General features: G+C 44.4%; 1 protein-coding gene across 2 annotated transcripts in view; it reads left to right on the plus strand.

Moving 5' to 3' along the window:
- Positions 1-1,265: 1,265 nt before the first annotated feature.
- LOC146839305 (GTPase IMAP family member 7-like) overlaps positions 1,266-20,807 on the plus strand; it is a 277,862-nt gene continuing 258,320 nt past the window's right edge. For both annotated transcript variants that reach the window (XR_014981059.1, XM_085651338.1), the window contains exons 1-2: positions 1,266-1,434; positions 1,572-1,789. Coding sequence is in view for 1 of the 2 variants with exons in the window: in XM_085651338.1 (XP_085507464.1) it covers positions 1,752-1,789 (38 nt within the window). In the remaining variant the exon portion in view is untranslated. The remainder of the gene's footprint in view (positions 1,435-1,571; positions 1,790-20,807) is intronic.

Raw genomic sequence — 20,807 nt, forward strand, 5'->3', positions numbered from 1 at the left:
TGCGCATACTCCGTGAACGGAGTTCACTGCCCAAGCTTGAAAATAATCCCCTTAACTCAGACAGCACTACCAGCAAAACAATATTGGCCAAGAACCAGAAAGAGCTGTTAAAATAATTAACTTCCAAGAAAATAAGCATTGGCAAAGCCAACTACCAGCAAACCACTACTGGCCAAGAAGCAGAAAAAACTCCTAAAAATAATTAACTTGCAAGGAAACAAGAATTGGCGAAGCCAATATGTCTGGCATTAGCTGCCAGCTTTTTAGCTTTCTCAATGCTTGTTTTGTTCTTCGATGGGTTCAGTAAAATGTTACTCTTGGATTAGCTGCCAGCCCCTCACCAGTATGCATCAAACAATGGCTAGAATCATTGCAGGTTTTTATTCTCAAAAACGCTCAGATTGCCATAGCACTTTGTGGCAATGAAGGGAACTACTTTGGGTGCAGATGTGACTCTTGTGAAAGAGCAGAATGCCATCACTCACAGTAAATGTAGCCAGTTAGCCGAAGTGGGCTGGGCCTCGCCCCATACTATAAGCTGTAGTGGGCAACAGAAAATGTGAACGAGTCAAGCACAGACCAATGGATGAATTGGGCGGGGTGGCTAAAAGCCCCAGTAAGTAAGAAGGGTATATGTAGACTGTTAGCAAAATGAAAAGATCTGGCTAACCCCATACCTACAACCCTGCTCACCTAAGTACTCATTCACTAACCAAGCAGCCTCCAGGGGTCCATGGGTGTCAGGAAAGAGACATCCTGACCTGAGGCCGTCACCCACCAACACTAAACTTACAACTCTCCTCACATAGGTACGCGGTCACTAACCAAGCAGCCTCCAGGGGTCCATGGGTGTCAGGAAAGAGACATCCTAACCCTAAGCCGCCACCGGCCCCCCACCCACTATGTAACATGCCTAGGGGCCCACTGCACAGGTGCATGGCTACCACGCCTTTGGGCCCTCTGGCTTGGTGTGTATCAGGATGTTTGAGGGACACAAGGTTGGTGCTGGCTGACAAGCACTTTGGGGGGGCAGTGTGTTGGAAGTACAGGGGTTTAATGCCCTTCTGGAAGCATTCTGGATCCTTTTCACTGCTGGCAGTTTGATGAAAGAAATGAAATACCCCTGATAACGTGTTTTCCTTTTCTGAGAGAGGGAAGGGCGTTGCCAGGAGCCCGCCAGCTTACAAGAAAGTCACGTGATTTGTAAGAAACGAGTGGTTTGTAGGAACTCCAGCCAAACACAACATACCAGGTGTCTGGTGCCCGGGGCGCGCTAGACATTGGGAGGGTGAGGTATATATCACCAACGCAGGGGAGGAGGAAGTAAAGGGACAGAAACTCCTAGTCTTTGAAGGAGGGAGAGAGCAGGAGGCAGGAGGCAGGAGGCCAGAGCAGGAGCTGCCAGGGACACAGACCCTCTGCAGACCTCAGGAGGTGAGACTTGTATGCCACTGCCACATGTGCCCTCGCACACCAGGCGCCCTCCCTCTCCCTCACTCCCCGTCGGTACCTCTCTGTGCCTTGTGCTGGCCTGTAGTAGGGTGGGTATTCATAAACTCCCTTTTTTGCAGAAGCAGAAAGGACGGAGGTTTAGAGAGCCGACCTGTCACGGCCCTGGTGAGCAGCTGTGAGAGGTGCAACGGCCCACACCCGTGACGAAGACACCGTCCCTTCACCGACAGAGGCTCCACCGACCCTTCACCGACAGAGACTCCACCGACCAGTGCCAGCCATCCAGCATCAGAACAGAGATGTCCGACAAACTGGCACTCGCGTCACAGTCCGGGAGGTAAGGGGCGCCCGCACTGCTTCTGGGGGGGATTCCAGGAAACATGAGCCCCGATGGTGGGCTGTGATGTAATCGTGAGCTACACTCGTAGCGCTTTGAAAACAAGAAAGACTGCAGGTTCATCTAGGAACTATGTAATATCCGTGTCATCGTCGCACGGCAGAGAGGTCAGGTACTTTGGCTCCTCCACGCGCTGCAATGGCATAAGATAAATGACTTGCACAAGAGCACATGATTTGTTACTAACAGGACCACCTGGCACTTCTAAGACAGATGAAACTGCAACTCTCTTCAAACAGAAAGTTTAATGAGAGACGTGTGCCCGTCAGTGTCCTTTTTTCCTTTCTGCAGCTTTGTGCACTCTACGAGAGGGTACCGGATAAATCGCATAAAACATGTTGTGTGCACAACAGGGGCGCACCATCCTTTCAACATATCGCTAATTCAACAGCAAGCTGTGGCTGTAATGTGGGAAGTCATGCATATGTGGGCATACACAAATTCGGGTTTCTGTGCCTACTGCCTCTTTCTGACCCTCCAATGTCTGTGCCCTCTTTTGTGTTGCCCACGTTTGTGATGCCATGCAGCAGGTAACTCGGCTGGCTTGGACTGTGTTTGCAAGCTCTAGCATATGAAAGCCAAACCTGTTGACTTTGCTAGTGGTTGTTTGTTAAAATTCTGCATCTCTACTATTTTGCCAAACTCAGTGATAGGTGTTTGGAAATTCAGAGGCGCGTGTGTAGTTGATCCAGTTACCTACCGGTAATCTTTATTACCCCAAGCCCAGGTCTTAACATTCCATTCCTTACACGAGCAGGTAATGCCTGGTTACTCAGCAGTAATGCCTGGTTACTTAGCAGTAATGCCCAGTTATTTAGCAGTAATGCCCAGTTATTTAGCAGTAATGCCCAGTTATTTAGCAGTAATGCCCAGTTATTTAGCAGTAATGCCCGGTTACTTAATAGTAATCTTCATTAGTTCAAGCCCAGGTCTTCCTGTTACATTCATCCATGATTGTAAACCCGAAGAACCACTGCTGAATCTCAAGACAGAACCTACAAATGGAACCCTGAGAGCTGGAGTAAAATGCTCCTCAGAAGCCTACATGAGACCTCTTTAGCTCTGGAGGCTCTAATGGCTGCCCATTGACTCCTTAATGTTGATACAGTCAACGCCTTGAGGAAACCCTCCCAAGAAAGAAGTCGAAACCTTGCATAGAATCACAAGAAGTGTTTGAGGAGTTATGCTCAAGATACCAGGGGTGAAAGGCTTTCATGAAGGCTCAATGTTTCTGGTCTGCATGGTTGTTGAATATATCCTGTGATATACGAGCAGCGGTCCATAGACTTTAGCGATGTCCTCCAAGCTCCGCATCCTGAAGGCACTTATCTTACGACAAACAGCGACAATACTAGAGCTCAACCAGGTAACAGGTCTAGCAGGAAGATCCAGGGAGACTGAACCAACGTTTGAATGAGAAGAGGAGACCAATGACGTCTTTGCCAATAAGGCAGAATGGGGGAAATGCAACAAGCAATCCTCCTGAGCCAAGGAACTGACCGTGCATCCGTACCCCATGCCTGACAGGACAGGAACAGAGTTCAGTCTGTTAACATGCTCAGTCTCCCACCCCATCAGATGAACTTCTGTCAGAGATAAGGATTGGCTTCTGCCTGGTTGAAATATGGTATGGCTACTTGACTATCTGTCCTGGCATAGTCTTTCTGACCAAAAACGCCTACTGGAAATAAAGTACTGCCTTGAAATTGGCAGTCATCTCCCTCCAGTTGGAAGGTTACTGCTCACATCCCTGATGATCAGTATTAGAGATGGGAACAGCAAGAAATGCTCCTCTCGCCAGGTTCTCTGGGTGTAAGCATCACTGGAGAGACTGATCCATTTCCTGAGTTAACAGGAATCAAACGGAGACCAAAGACTCCAGACATGCCTGATAAGAGGTTGAAGGCAACATCTGGACTAAGATAGCATGGCTGTACAGCCAATCACCATCAATCAATCACTTTATTTCACCAGTACAGAGGAACAGCATGAAAAGTATTCTGCGTAAAATATACAATCATAATAAAGTTGTAAAATACAAAGCTATATACAATTTCATATATAATTCGTCAAAATTCCCCTTGACAGGAGCTTCCGTCACAGGAGCAGACTGAGAGCGCATCAATGGAGTAAACACTACGAGGAAAACCCAACATAAAAAGAATACATTTGAAAAGAAACCTAAGCAAAAGATACCTTTGATGGGCCCATGTAACAAAACATTAGTAGTTGATATCAGTATTATTTAGTGGGGGTGTCATGTTGTATTGTAAACCCCTAGTCTTAGTACCATTAAGGTCCCATCTATCTCTCATACATTTTCCTATTAATAATTCTTTCAATTCAACCTTAGACACAGAAGTACATGTGGCTGGTTTATGAAATATTTCATCCATACCAATTGAATATCAAATATTCTTTACATATTGATGCTATTTTATTTTACTATTTCATCTAGGTTTAAACAATCCTGCACAATTTCCTGAGTTAGTTTTAATGATTCTCTTTTCCAAATAGAATGCTATAAAAGAATCGGGGCAGAGATAATCTTATCTGAAATATATGGTACATTCAGTTCAAAATGACAGCTATAAGTGTAGCAGGATTAGGGGACACCTGCTAGCCTTTTTAAAAAACTATTCTCGACTCTGTGTAAAATGGATGTATCGGCTAATCCCCAAACAGCCGCCCCATAGCTGGCAACAGAGATCGATTAGCCTCTTAGTACTGTTGCAATGGCTTAGAGCAAAGCTTTTTTATAGAACCGAACAGGGCTCCTATGCTTCTTTACATAAGAAGGGCTCTGTCCGACACCATATTTAGCCATGTAGTTTTGAAGTCGAAGAGTATTTCCAGATAAGAAAAGGTGTCCACCACCTCCAACTTTCTCCCTTCAATGGTCAATCTAGATTTTTCTTTTGTCTAGCTCCTGCCACCAGCACATAACACTTAGGTTCATTAACTCCAAGGCCCAGATTGTGCATAAACTTGGAATAGGAAGTTATTTGACTTTGTAAAGCATTGCCAGTTCGCGACAATAGGACCTCATCATCTGCATAAAGGAGGGACATCTTGTGTAGGCCAGATCAAGTCAGCTTCTACAGCGTTAGTATATAAAGAAAATAAAAAGGGGAACACATCCCTGCCTCACGCCACAGGTGATCCCTAAGTGACTTATACATTCGCTCTGTCTCCCATAAAGAACGCAGGTTGAGGCAGGAGAATACATTTCGCAAATAAAATTAATTATGGACTTATCTATACCCATGCATTCCATTAATAGCCATCATTTTGCGTGGACCACTCAATCAAAGGCTGCTGACAAGTCCATAAAGGCCATGTAAATATGACCTTTCTTTGCCACAGTGTATTTGGCTATTAACACATTTAAGTTGAAACATTGATCAACTGTGCCCCTTCCATTTCTAAAACCATATTGGGCAGGAGATACAATGTTTCTTTCCTGGGCCCAAGTTTCTAACCCAGAGATCTTCAAACTTTAGGATGCCGAGACCCCCCTCTCAACATTTTCAAGGCATAAGGGCCCCCTCTTGACAAAAGTTTCGAAACCTGTAGGCAGGGCTACTGGAATTATGAGGCAGGTGAGGACCAAATTACGCGACAGGCTTGACTAAATTGTGTGGGTAGAAAATGTTAATGAGGTTATGTGATGCCACGTATTTTGCGATAGCATTGCTTCATTATTTTGACATTTGTTGAACGCAGTAACACCGAGGAAAGATTTCACCTCATCCCAAACCAAAATACAGCAATTAACATCAGAATGATTTCAAGTCAACCTTTGTGAAGGGCCTTCCACTCTGCAGCAATACGTGCTGCCACATTAGAAGCTCACCTGGCCGGGAGCAGCAGGGGTCCCTTAAAACCCTGGTGGGTTTGTGCAGAGTTAAACAGTTTACCCATGCAGCTTTCCTCTCACTCACTCACTCCCTCCCATCCCTCTCTCCTCTCCTAACCCCGGATCCCTCTCTCACTTTGCAGGCCATTTTCTCTCACCCCTTTTTACAACTTCTGAATTCTCCCCATTCAACCTCTCACTTCACCTTTAATCACCTCTTGCCATTCTGTCTTTTCACTGCCCTCATCTCTAACAGTCTCTCACATTTATCTCATGGCCTCTCTGGCCCTGTCACCTCCCATGCCCCTCAGCACTTCTCATTTACCTCCTCTCTCCATTCAAATCTTTGTCTATTTGTATCTGACACCTCTCCAGTCCCCCCATTCATCTTTCACATCTCCCCTGTGTTCTAACAGAAGCCCTCACCTTTGGATCACACTCACTTATTGCGTGTCCACACTTCTCTTCGGCAATTCACATTTCTCCTCATCCCTGACCTCTTCAATCAAATTCTCTCACTCCCTTGCTGTCCTCTCTCATCCTCTCATCACCAAGCATATGGGTCGGACCCGTATGCTCCTCTCAGGCTGTGCCAATCTGCTTATTGTTCCCTAATTCAAGAAGGCATGAGTTGTCGGTCTCGCTGTTTTGATGCAGGTCATGCAGTTATGGAACTTGCATCCTCCTTTGCTTCGTTCCACAAAGAATATATTATCCTTTAGGAAGATATAAAAACCTTTCCCTCTACTCTGTAGGTCACCCCATTTGGCTGGTTCTCCTTCTCCTTCTGTGTGTTTCTCATTTGCCTTCAGGCAGCAGATGTTTATTAGCCCCAGGACATCTTTTGGTAACAGTAGTGCACTACAAATGTAAATAATAGGCAAAAGCAGGGGAGCCACTGGACCAGAACTTCAGGGCGGGGGGGGCTAACACTCCCAGCCAGGGCTGGTCCTAACACTGGTCGCACCCGGTGCAACAGTCTTTTTTGATGCCCCACCTCCGTTTCCTCCTTCTCCATGAATTCCTTCACTGCCACTCACCAACAATGCACCGCATCTCTCTATAGCACCTTTCTGAAAAACATTTCATTTTTTATAGTTTACTCACACTCATTTCTGGGATCTGCATGGTACATATTCTTTGTAGCAGGCACATTAACCCTCTGCACTGTGTGGGTGACAAGAGTGCCCATGTGAGTGCACGGTGAGCGATGCAACTGTGTGAGAGTAGGGTGAGAGGAGTGACTGCAGGGTGAGTGAGGTGGCGTATGAATTTACGTGTGGATGCAAGTTCAGAATGGGATGAATTAATGTATGATTACTGATGGGCTTGTTTGAGTGAGTTGCATATTGAGTAGTGAGGGTGACAGGTGAGTGAAGTGTCACATGAGTGCAGGATGAGTAGTGTACACGTGTGACTGCAGGTTGAGGTATAGGGTGAGCAGCACAAGTGCATTGTGAGTGCAGAGTGATCACTGAGAGTGCAGGGTGAGCGGGTGAATGGTGCGAGTGCATGGTGATCAGTGTGAGTGCATTGTGATCGCTGTGAGTGCAGGGTGAGCGTGAAAATGAAGGGCAAGAATGAGGAATGAGTTGTCTGAATGCAGGGTGCATTCCCAGACCCATGAAGTAACTCAGCATGTTATTGACGGCGGCGTAGAGTTTAAGATCTAAGTTAAACTATTGCGGCATTAATCGGGGATCGAGGGTGAAGGAAATAAATAATGTGCTGATCCTGCAACAAACTTCCAGTCCTATGGTTAGGGTTGCCAGCAGATTATTTTGATGGCCCAGTCGGTACAAAAAAAAGCAGTCACCTAAAGCGGTATTTTCAGCACTTATCTGTGCATACTTCCAACAGCAAATATAAATAGAAAGCACTTTTAATTGTGTTCTAGGGCTGCCTGAATGATCCATGAGTGATAATTAAAGAGAACAAAGACAGAAAAGTCATATAACGAATGCATACATACTTTTTTATTTCTAAGTCTATTTAGTGCCAAGAGGAGATCTTTGCAGGCTCTTTAAACAAAACACGGCAGGCATTTTTCTTTTGGCAAGCCTACTTTGTATTCCTTTCCATGAAATGCATTCTCACACTACAGCACGAACTGTAAAATACAAGTGTAAGGAATAGGCTGAGTGGGGACCCAGGGGGTACTGGAACCAGGAAAAAAACCTAAGCCTCTGTGACCAGTTTCCAAAGGCATGTAAAAATGCAAATGGTCTTTAAAGGCCTGTGAAAAACACGGGGGTGCCGGAGATAAGACTCCAGACACTGCCCAGCTGAGCCCCCAGCTGCTCAAGTTTCACTGCAGCAGCGGCTGAGACACAGGATGGGGGGAGGGGGGGGGGGGGCTGAAGCCCTTGGGCCTGGGCAGAAGTGTAACTGGGAAGGGGCGACCCCCTTTGCATCACTCCACAGCCCCCCTGGGGGTCGCGCCCCACAGTTTGAAGACCCCTGCCTTAGATGGTGACTGTGTGGTCTTGAGTTTTAGGTCACCAAGTCTCATTCAGTTTATATTGGATAGGGCAGGTAATCACCATATCAAGGTGGATGGCATTAACATCTTCCCCTTAGGGTTCTTTTATCAACCAAATAGTGATTCCTGGCACAATTTGAGGATGGGGGCACCTCTACCTTATGGTCGATCTAATAATTTTGTCCTTACAAGCAATCACTTTGAAATCCTTGCTTTTCTAGAAGATATAGACTGACTCGGAACACCTGCTTGTTCCACCTTGACTGGTACCCAAGAATCCAAGGGACTTTGAGAGTCTGACCCTGTAACAGCCATATTCATCCGTTATGATTTCTCTCAAAATAGGGATGACATAAGGGCAGGGGTTGTGTCTGTCCATAGGAATAGTATTTCAGGGGAAGATACCCAAAATGGGGTGGATATGAGCTTGGTGGTGGTGAGGGAGAAAGGCCTTATACAATCCCCTCTAGTAAGATCCTCCTTTCCTAATAGCACCCCTGGATTGGAAATTTCGGGTAATGCCAATATACCTATCACCCCTGCAAATTCTGAAGCCACAACCCAAGGGTATCCAAAACCAAATCTGTCCACAGTCTCTTGGAACATAGCGGGATTATCTTCTAAAACTAATTCAATCGAGTGGTCAGCATACATTGAAAACCACGATATTTGGGTATTTCAGGAAACTTGGTCTTTGGAGCAAGTTTACCATCCTGGGTTCTTAAATTTCTCCAAAGTAGCATTGGAGGACAGAGAGGCAGACCTATAGGTGGACTCACCTGTTGGTCAGACAGCAAGCTGGTTACAAGGTGGAGAAAGTATATATTGATAGTCCGGACATCATGGCTATACGGCTACGGTTGGCACAAGCACCAGATATATTGATTATTAACGTCTATGCAAGAGGGATGCCGGGTGGTAGAGGTTCCAACATAGTCACCCTTCTTGATAGTTTTATAGAAAATAATAGGGGATGTTGTAATTTGATAATAGGAGGAGATTTTAACTGCTCCTTCGAGCCCCTAGATCAAGATAATGGTAACCTTAGTGTAGAGGAGGATGTTCAGTGGAATATTCTGCAAATAGATTTATGTCCAATTAAAAAATGGACTGAGAATGCATTGCAGCTGAAGGGGCAGTGTTTGAAACGGGGTGTGAGGGCAGTAAATTGGAGGTCCCAGTCGGACAGAATGGGCTCTCACACATTTAATAACGGCCTGAGAAGTAGTTGGATAGACAATATATTCCTCAACATAGAATTTTGGTCATCCCTATTGGATATGGAAGTCCAGGAGCGGAATGAAAGTGACCATAATCCCCTGGTGTTGGTCTATTTAACGCCAACTACTAACCTGCAGAGCTGCCTACAGCCTATGTCATGCTTACTAATGACACCAGGAGAGTTAGATGATCATTGATTACGAACAGATGAAGATAATGAGTGCTCGCTCCATAGCTACCATTCAAAAGTGTGATACGCAGGAGGACATTAATGATTTGTTTTTGAAACTTAATTTGTTTTTTATTAAATATAAAAAATGGATGACAAAAACGAGCCCAGAGGCAGCGTCCTGGTATAACAAATCGTGTGGAGAGGCTTATAAGCAACTCTCAAGAGCCATTAGATCTAAAATCATGGGTGACATTAAAAAGGCAAGAATCGGGTATAAGAAAAATAAACATCAAGCAAAGAAGGATTGGGACGAGCAACGTTGGCAAGATTTGCTCATAGCCAGTAAAGGGGAAAACATGGTAAAATGTTGGCAGCTTGTTAAATGGGGTAGTGGCATACTAATTCAAACCACAGCTAATCATGTAACCCCTGAGTTGTGGGCCTCGTATTATGAGGCGCAGTTTACCACTTCCGCTCATAGTAATGACCTCTTTCAAATGCCTATTCCCACTACCTCTTTGCACTTCACTAGATTAGAGGTAGCTGCTGTCCTTAAAATGATCCCGAAAGGCAGGGCCCCAGGCCCTGATTGCATTCCAGCGGACCTGTTTTTGCACGATAAAGAAGCTTGGGTAGCCTACATACAGATACTTGCCAATGCACTAGCCAGTGGTGCTCCCATCCCAGACACATTGTTTGGTGCCGAAATTCTCCTGATATATAAAAAGGGTGATCGTTCTGTTGTGTCTCCAGACACCAGATAACATCACAGGACAGCGCTGGTAAGTCTTTGAGTATTTATTAGTGGGTACAACGAGCCATAGCTCCTCTCAGGGCAGAAGAGAGGTACCAACTGATATTCATGGAAATCCCCACATATAAATACTATGGCAACACATAGAGGTTCTGTATAGAACCTAGAACAAGCATTTCTAAGTACAACATATTACCTCCTTTTGTTTAAAACGAAAAGAAAAACAAAATGAAACCAAACAAGAAAAACAACAAAGAAACTATAACTAAGAATAATAAAAAGAATGAACATAGAGATACAGGAATAGTATCTAGTATGGTACAATTCTATATCTAGTGTAGTATAATTCATGCATATGAAATGATGGATGAAAATAGAAGTAATCATCGTAACTTCCAAGGACCACGTCTAACACGAGTAGACCTCCTTGGCCCTTAAATTGTCACTAAGGTTTCAGAAGCATTACCTGAAGGCACATTAGTTGGTCCAGAAGGCATAACAATATCGCTCCTTGTACAATTAGAGTTATGGGCAGCAGATTGAACTTTCACAACTTTACTAGCATTCCACCAATGCCCACCCCGTACCATAATGGCACCACCACAAAATTTCTCAACACAGATAGGTTCACCAAAGGACATACCTCCTTTTTTGACAAAATTTGAGTTTCTGATGCGAACCTAGTCACCTCTTTTGATTATACCTGTGGGACATCTTCCACTGCGCAGCTTCAACTTGGGATTCCAAAGCAACATGATGCACCCAACACAAAACTTTGTCACAAACTGTTCTTAAAAGCAAAGCTGGATATAGAGCAGAAGTGGGTAACCTACCTTTAAGTGATACAAAGGGAGCAACCTTTGTGAGAGAATGTGGCGTTGTGCGGTAAAACCACAGCATGGATCTGACAGCACCCTCCACATTAAAACCATTATGTTTAGCCCACTTAATACATTCCACCACAAACCTGTTCATCTTCTCAACCATTGGTTTGAGGATATCCAACCGAGCTTCTTAAATGTTTTACACCAGATTCATTGAAAAACACACTCATTTCCTGATTAACAATCTGTACACCATTATCAGAAACAAGTGCTTCTGGAAAACCTTCCCTCATAAAGATCTCTTTAAGAAAAAGAATCGCATTGCTTGCTGTTGGAGAAGCACAAAACTTGACTTCAGGCCACTTGCTGTGAAAGTCCATTAACACAAACGCAAAACATAAATTGTAGGGATGAAAATTGAACGGACCCACCAAATCAATCTCCACCTTAAGCCATGGCTTTACTGGTAAAGAGATAGTCTGTAGAGGTGGGGTGACAACTTTTAAACCTTTTTCTGCCCCACAACAGACAACACATTCCTTGACCCTTAACTCTATGTCCTTGTCCATAGAAGGCCACCAATAGTGCAATCTGACACGCCTTTTGGTCATCGTCACCCCAAGATGTCCTTCATGTGCACAATCAACCAACTTGATACGTACATTCACAGGAGGAATACACCTACCATCCCTCATGATGACACCATCTTCAATTGACAGTTCCTCAGCAACTTTCCAAAAAGGCTACATTTCAGGAAGGACACTTCTCTCTCTAGGCCAACCTCTCACAATATACTCCTTTACTCTTCCGAGAATGGAATCTTCACTCAACGCTTCTTTCCACTCAATCTCACTGCATGCCTTATTTTCGACTGCATCAACAAAAGCAATAAAACAGTCCTCCTATTGTCCTCATCCACGTCCAATACATCATCTTCACTTAAGGGAAGTCTAGATAGCATATGAGCTCTGACATTTTCCTTCCCTGGGATGTGCTTTACCTCTAAATCATACTGTAAAAGTTTGGTAGTCAAACGTGCAATCCGTGGCATATTTAAGACGTTCACCCCCAAGAATGTATACAAGGGGTTTATGATCAGTTAGGATGACAAATTTCCTACCCCAAATATGAGTTCTGAACTCTGGAAGCATAGCTGATAGTAACTTCTCCCACACTTGAAGATTGAGTAAGCACAGCCCCTAAACCATAATTACTAGCATCAACTGTAATGGTGCAAGGGACAGCCGGATCATAAGCTCTAAGCGTCTTTGCATTAAACATTTCTGACTTGAGCAACTCAAATGTTTCTTGACAGTTAACATCCCACACAAAAGTGACATTAGTCCTTAACATATTATAGAGGACCTTCATTTTGCTAGCCTAATCAGGAATGAAACATGAGTAGAACTCACACAACCCTAAAAAAGTGCGTAACTCATCCTTGTTTATAGGACATGGACAATCGAAAACTGCTTTCACCAGACCTGGCCTAGGGCTAACACCGCAAAAACCAAAGGAAATGATGGACTGAGTGTTGAACATTGCAAGCACTCACCCCCAGTCAACTGATCTGGGATTAATCCATCACCGTTCTTTAGCCCACTCTGCCACCCCAGTTCAGACATGGCCATATGCAAATCAGTCTGACCCTGTGCCTCATGGGAACAGTCCAGCCTGAACTGCCAAGCCATGCCTTCCCTGGACCGGAAACAAGCTTCCTAGGACCGGTTTCTGGCATTTCAGCCGTCTTCAGCCAGGCTTGCTTGAATCCAGTGGCAAAGTGAGCAAGGGACTCACGTCTGAGCATACCCTGCCAACTTATGGCGAACAAAGCAAAAACCATAGGAAATGATGGACGGAGTGTTGAACATTGCAAGCACTCACCCCCAGTCAACTGATCTGGGTTTAATCCATCACCGTTCTTTAGCCCACTCTGCCACCCCAGTTCAGACATGGCCATATGCAAATCAGTCTGACCCTGTGCCTCATGGGAACAGTCCAGCCCGAACTGCCAAGCCATGTCTTCCCTGGACCGGAAACAAGCTTCCTAGGACCGGTTTCTGGCATTTCAGCCGTCTTCAGCCAGGCTTGCTTGAATCCAGTGGCAAAGTGAGCAAGGGACTCACGTCTGAGCATACCCTGCCAACTTATGGCGAACAAAGCAAAAACCAAAGGAACACTCCGTCCATCATTTCCTAGGTCACTTTCACACATCGGTTCATCCCTAACTAAACAGTTGACTTTTACAGTTTTGCTGACATTGGATTGACACACCTTTGTCAGATGTCCAATTTTTTCAAACTTATGACACTTTGTATTTTTACCCGGACAAAAACTGTTGTTTTTACCATGTGGAGGATGCGCACATCTGTAACAAATGTTGCTTCTTTTGAAAAGCCCTTTCTCATTCGGCTTATTTTTACGCAAATGATTACTATTGGAATTGGCAGCAACAACCGCATTAACAGATTCCTTTGCGGTAGAACCCATGTTAAGCTCCTTGATCGAAATCTGTACCAGTTCGGCACTCTTTGCTACCTTAATGATCTCTTCCAGGCTGGGATTCCCCATAGTAAGCAATTTATGTTGCACTTGGCCCTTTTTGCAGGGTCATCCCTGAACTTTTTGCCTTCCTCCTGTATTTTTTCTGACCTGTTGTTGGCTGTTTTATGACTCTGGGCACTTTACCACTTCTGACCAGTGATAAAGTGCATATGCTCTCCCTATTGTAAATTGATGTATGGATTAGTGGTTCCATGATTGGCTGGTTTGGTTTATTTGTCAGACCGTAGTACAGTGCCCTAGGTGTGCCCAGGGCTGGTAATCCAAATGCTGCTGGTGGGCTTGCAGCACTGGTTGTGCCACCCACAGAAGCAGCCTGTAAAAGTGTGTCTCAGGTCTGCCATTGCAGGACCTGTGTGCAGTCTAGTAGTGCCATGCTGACTGGGCAAGTGCACCCACTTGCAAGTCCCTAAACCTTCCCTTTTTTTCATATCAGACACCCCTATGGTAGGCCCAAGAGCAGGGTGCATTGTAAGTATAAGGTAGGACATGCCCTGATGTGTGTGGCATGTCCTAATAGTGAATTACAGCCATTTTCGTTTTTCACTATTGCAAGGCTACCTGTTCTCCATAGACCAGAATGGGTAGTTTGATTATACATCTTATAATCCTAACTGACTCAGGGAACATGTTAGAAATTCGAGTTTAGTATGCCTGAACTCAGAATGATAAAATACATTGTTTAGTGAAGTTGGTTTTAACATTCTGTGTTTGAAAATAACACTTTTAGAAAGTAGGTCTTTTCTTGTCTAACCATCCAAGCCTGCCTCTGCTGGGCTGTGTATTCCTTGTTTGGAGTTTGAGTGACAGGGGCTGGGGAAATTCCAGGAGACAGGGTGGGTCAGCCAGGGCTGAATAGAGAGATCTGCATCTAGATGGGAGGGAGGAGCTGCACCTGGGACCTGAATAGGGCTGTGCCTGCCTTCCACAATGCTGGCTCCACCCCCTGTGGTGTGTCTGATGTCGCTGCCCTGCTCTCTGAAAGGAAAGAAAGCGTCATGTCAACAGAGTGCTTCAGGACTGACTAGAACTGGTTTGGACTAGGCAAAGGCCTCTCTGGCTTCAGAGAACAAAGAGAAAAGTAGTATAAATATTGGGACCCAAACCCAGGATCTTTAGATCACTTTGGGAAACAAGAAGAAACCTTTGCTGAGGAGAGGAACCAGAAGAAGCTGAGGAGAAACTATCCCTGAAACTGGGGGATTGGCCTGCAGTGGTTGCCTGACTGCCAAAGAGAGGAGAAAGAAACTTTGTGTGTACTTTTAATCAACTTGTGAAGGATCTCCAAGGGCTTGGAAAAGAGCTTGCCTCCTGCTGAAGTCTCAGGAACAACAGACTTCAACCACCAGCTCCCCAGAGTTCTTTTGGAAGTGCCTGCAGCTATTTTCGGCCTTCTGAGGAACTGCGTGTCGCAAGGAGCTGGAAGCGCGACTCAAGAGCAAGAAGCGTGTCGCCGAACTGCCGCTGTCGCTTCACAACGCAAAGTCCCTCGCAACACTGGAGAAGAGGATCGACGTCGCAGCAGAAGCCGCCGCATCACCGGGAAGTGTGATGCAAAAGAATCGTTGAGTCAACGCAGGTCCACCGAAGCGCCTTGCATCATCGGAGGAGAGGATCGACGTTGCAGCAGATGCCGCCGCATCACCGAGAAGCGTGTCGCAGGGCCTGTCACGGCTCATCACCGGAGAAGAGGATTGACATCACATCAGGCCCCGCCGCATCGCCGGGAAGCGTGTTGCAGGGCCTGTCGCGGCTCATCGCCGGAGAAGAGGATCGTCGTTGCAGCAGACGCTGCCGCATCACTGGGAAGAGTGTCGCAGGGCCTGTGGCAGCTCGCATTGTTGTGGAAGCAACTCGCATCGCCAGGAGAGAGTATCGACGTCGCAGCAGACGCCGCCACATCACTGGGAAGCTTGTCGCAGGGCCTGTTGCGGCTCGCATTGTGTAAAGCATCTCACATCGCCGGAGAAGAGGACCGACGTCGCAGCAGACGCCGCCGCATCACCGGGAAGCCTGTTGCATCAAGGAGAAGACAACGTCTTTATTTCTTTGCCCCAGATCTTCAACGCATCACCATCCTTGCAACACTTTCATTGTCTTGCGTTACGCATTTGAAGGTACATTGAACTCAGAGTGTCGCATTTACCATCTTGAGAGAACTAAGCTAATTCTACCATTTTTAAAGTACCGTATTATGGATTTTTGTCGTTTGTGGTCTTGTGTTAAATCTATATAAAGAATACTTATTTTTGATATAAAACTGGTGTGGTGTCCATCTGTAGTGTGTTCACTTGATTACTGTATGTGTTCACAAATGCTTTACACACTGCCTCTGAGATAAGCCTGTCTGCTCGTGCCAAGCTACCAAGGGGTTGAGCAGGGGTTATTTTAGGAGTGTACCCCCTTACCCTGACTAGACGCAAGGGTCCCTATTTGGACAAAAGTACCTACCTCTGCCAACTAGAGACCCCCAAATCTAACACCAACAATGTGCTATAAACTGGTCTCTCACAAGCTGATCACGATACTCACCAAACTGACACTCAGCACATAATTTACGCAATGCACTTAAATATGTATCCACATTCTCACTTTGTAGTTGTGCACGCTTAACAAATTTGTGCCTTAAAACTACTAAACCTGGTTGCACATCAAATTCGATTACTGATTGTTCTACAGCCTCTTTACCCTTCACCACCACAATATCAGGCAGATGTTTAAAAACCTCTCTTCCCTCAAATCCTAATGAATTGAGGAGAGGGTACTTCTTTCTTTCAGCCTTAAAACGTGAGGCGCCTAAATACGTCTCAAAAACATCGAACCACTGTCTGCATTGAATTTATGGTGCACCTGGGCTTTCTAGAAAAGGTGGTGGTGGATTTACCGATTGCATAGTTAAATAAACAGAAAGTACTTGCTTTGCCCAAAATACAACAAACTCAGTACTAAAATTTTAGACTAATATGGTAAATGTAGTAAGACATGTACACTATGCTTACATAAAAAACAAGATAAAGAAACAGTTGCCCAAACAAATGCCAATCAAATGTTTAAATTTGTGCACACAATGAATGCAGAAAATGTTACAAGAGAACTGAAGAAAATAGCTCTCTGAGTAGCAAATATATGAATAAAAACAGTCACAAATCCCTGAAGGTTGGAGTGCCAATGTTTGTATGTCTTAAACCTGAACACGAACAGAGAGTTAGAAACCTGTTACTTGGGCACTGAAGCGCGATGTCTCCTCTTCACAACTGGCTAGTTTCACGTCACTGTAAGTGATCTCCTCTGAGAGATTCACAACACTGACACTGACGAAGTTTAAACGTGTCAACACTTCTCCATACAACGACGCCAGAAGAGATTAACTGACTGAAAACACAATACAGTCAGCCCTCTAGTATGACGCTGAAATCTACCGAATGCCTTCACAGGATTCCACTGCGTCATTAGTTGCTAGGAGCAGCCCAGAAGGATGACGCTGGGTGATCGCTGAATCCCCTCGCAGGATTCCACTGCGCCATCAGTTGCTACATTCGTTGAAACAAAGGGTATACCCAAAGATCACTGGGACCTGGGTGTAAGGCAGTATATAAAGAAGTGGTCCCAGAGCATATATGCATAAAAAGCAATATCAAGAACAGCATAAAAAATGAATAAGCAATTAGGTACTGCTAAAGTGTTATTTAATCACACGAAGCAAATTATCATTTTTGAATTAGTCCAGCAATAGACGAACAATATAAGACAAAGGTTTAAAGGTGCCCAACTGGGTGAATGGAAGGGGAGGAAAGTGATTAGAGTGAGGTAATAGGGCAAGTGACATATAACGTTTGACAGTATCACAATTCAATTGTTGGGCATGTTACTCAATGCCACGCAATCACAATGAAATACTTCATTTGATATACAATCATTTATACAGCCATGTACATTTGAACAAACACAGTGCACATTGCACTATTGATGGTACTGGTATGAGTGGTATGTCGACATTTCGACCCCTTAACCCATGTAGGTTGATTGGGTCCTTACTGACGGGGTCTTCCTCAGGACAAGAGTGACGGTGTAACAAGAGGGGCACCTAGAGAAATATTAAAAAGGGTATTACATCATGTCCCAAGACGGAAATTACTTGGACAGGAAAGGGATGGGTCACTATATTTACCGTGTTAGGAGGTTGGAACCTAGTAGGTACTGGCTTTGCGTCGGAGACACTAGGGCTTCAGGGCTCCAAAGAGGGTGAGGGTGAAGGGCACCTGAAACAATAAGGTGTCAATGCGGGGATGATCCGAAAGAAAATTGACTTAGTTGCCAAATTCAAAATTCTAATCTAGAGATGTTCAATTTACTGAATAAAAATTAGTTCTCACAACGTTCTGGAGGCAGTAATCAATGCTGCATCGCTAGCCGTGGCCATGCCATCGGTGTGGGTGGTGAAATGAATCACAGACAATGTAGGCCTCTATATATGAAAAAAACAAAGAAGGGGGGGGGAAATATTTAAAAAAATTAATTAAAAACGGAGTACATTCAGCGCACAGGTTTAAGAGCCAAAGTCTGGACTCATCAGATTAATATAAAAACCCACTAAAGGGTAACAGGCAAAATGTATAGAGCAGGACCGATCAGCTGCATCATGGTTTACGGGAAAATATCATGTGAAAAGTCAGAAGGGGAGCCGCTTAAGCGCATTATCTACAAAGAGGAAGGATAATCCACGACTGAATAGGCAAGGAGCTTCTCCAAATGGACTCGCAAGGCCTCATTAAATATGGCAAATTGGATCACAAGGTACGGGTGTAATCACCGTGACCTTAAACATATTGGCGAAAGACAAACATTGCCATAACACATCAGCGGCTCCCGCCCGACTGCTGGCGGGGAGGAAAATTAAACAGAGCGAGACGGAGTAACAAAGTATCCGTTCTCGCATACAGATACCCAGCGTGGAGGTCAAATTACGGCATGGGCTCCGGGAGGGGACGGGGAGCGAAGGAGGAAACAGAGGGACAGTTGTCCCAAAGCATAGTACGATCAACTACACTAGCTATTGGGCTGGAATGGCTCTTACCGTGAATCACAACGGGCTTGTTTCTTCAGAAAATGAAAGGGAGCTGCTGCAGCATGGGCCCTTCATTTAAGTTATGCACAAGGACGTTCTACGCCGTATGACGTCCCGCGTGTGGCAGCAGCTAGATGCTTGCAGTTGCACCGTAATAGGTGTATTGGAAGAAAGACACCGGGGTAGTGTGTTCGTTAAAGGGTGTTTAAAGTGGAAATCCTCATATTGTCGAATTGGGCACTACGTGTTTAAGTTACAATTTGAACAAGAATAAAAACAAAAACAACCTTTGTATAAATCCAGGAAACAATAAAGGATGATTTACAAAAATCGAAACGGCACCATCAATAAATGTGATGTCACACCAAAGTATAAAAATATATATGCCTGATTAAGATCGCATAAACATCCCAATAGGATCAATGTGCATAACATTTGAACACTAGCTAACTCAACAATGCAACAATTGTCATGAAGTTAAATAACATAGTATATCACAAATGTCAAGTATATACAGATTACAGGGGCATATACTAGAATCCGATTTATTATACATAGTAGTGCGGCATTTGGTAAGGTTGTCAATTAGTGTAGTGAAAGCACAGAATGAAGTAAAAAAAAACCTTAATTGCTAAGACAAGCTAGTTGGGCATTGCTGGGGTCTTGTTCATTCAGGCCACTATTAATAGTGTCCAAGCGAATCATCCATTTGGATTCTCTTATGGTAAGGATAGCAGCTATGTTGCCCCCTCTTGGGCCCAGCTCTGTTTTTTCAATCGCCACCCATTGCATTTGATCAGGGCTATGTCCCATCTGACTGTAATGCTCAACCAGGGGTGCTCCTGCAACAGAGCATCTGATCCTACTTTGGAGTTGTAGTATCCTCGCCTTGATTTTCTGCTGTGTTTGGCCAACATATAGGTAACCACATGGACAAATAATCCCATAGATCACGTTGATGGAATTACAGTTGGTATGGGAATGCAACACGATTGTATGATGTTTGTAGATGAAGCTTTTAGTTTGTATCGTCGTAAGGCACGCTTTACTTTTTTTTTTAAAAATATTTTTTATTTAGCCAAAAGAGGAAAAATGACAAAACATAACATAACATGACATCAAGGCAAGATGAATACAACAAAAAAAAGAAACATTTACGTTCTGTAACACTTAATCCCATTGTAAACAAAGCCACATACGTTCTATTCTATTTTGGGAGGAAAGGCCCCTGACCTTGGCTAAAGCAATCTCCATCTCATATACCCCTCTTAATAGCAGCCAAAACTCTGCAAGCGTTGGAGGTTTTGACTCAATCCAAACCCTAGCTATGCATAACCGACAGCAAGCCATAATAATGGAAAATAAAGCAGTTGATATAGAGCCTGAGTCCTCCATTACCCCCAAGAGAATCTCTTTCTCAGAGATAGTAATGTTACGACCCGACATATTACATAGTTCCTTTGCAATCAGTGACCAAAAAGTAGAAAGTGCTGGACACGTGATAAACATATGCCTGAAATCCGCAGCAAACAGTGAACATTTAGGGCAGTGGGTTTTAGATGTAGCATTAGACACTACCCATTTAGAAATAATTTCAGGTGTGTAGTACAAAAGAAATAGCATACGATGCTGCTGAAGTTTTAAGTTAATAGTGGTAACAGAAGTATTAATAGTTAATAATGACCTATGAAAATCTACTGTGGTAATGCTGATACCAAAATACCGATTTAGTTTTCCTACAGCCTGAACAGCATCATCGGCTACACCTATAAGTAAATATTTATAAATTTTCCCTATGAAGCCCCTGCCCTTAAGTTGTAAAATTGCCCTTGCAGATTCCCCCAGCACATTAACAGTCGATAGACCTTCCCCGTTGATAAAAAAAATCTCTAATTTGCAAAACTTTAAAGAAAGAATGGTTTGGAATCCCAAATTCATCTCTAAGAGAGGAGAATGATCTAAATCCGTCCTGATCATACAGCTGCCCTAACTGAAGTACACCGCAGTGATACCAGATCT

Source organism: Triturus cristatus, chromosome 4_1, assembly GCF_964204655.1.
Source record: "Triturus cristatus chromosome 4_1, aTriCri1.1, whole genome shotgun sequence".
NCBI lineage: Eukaryota > Metazoa > Chordata > Amphibia > Caudata > Salamandridae > Triturus > Triturus cristatus.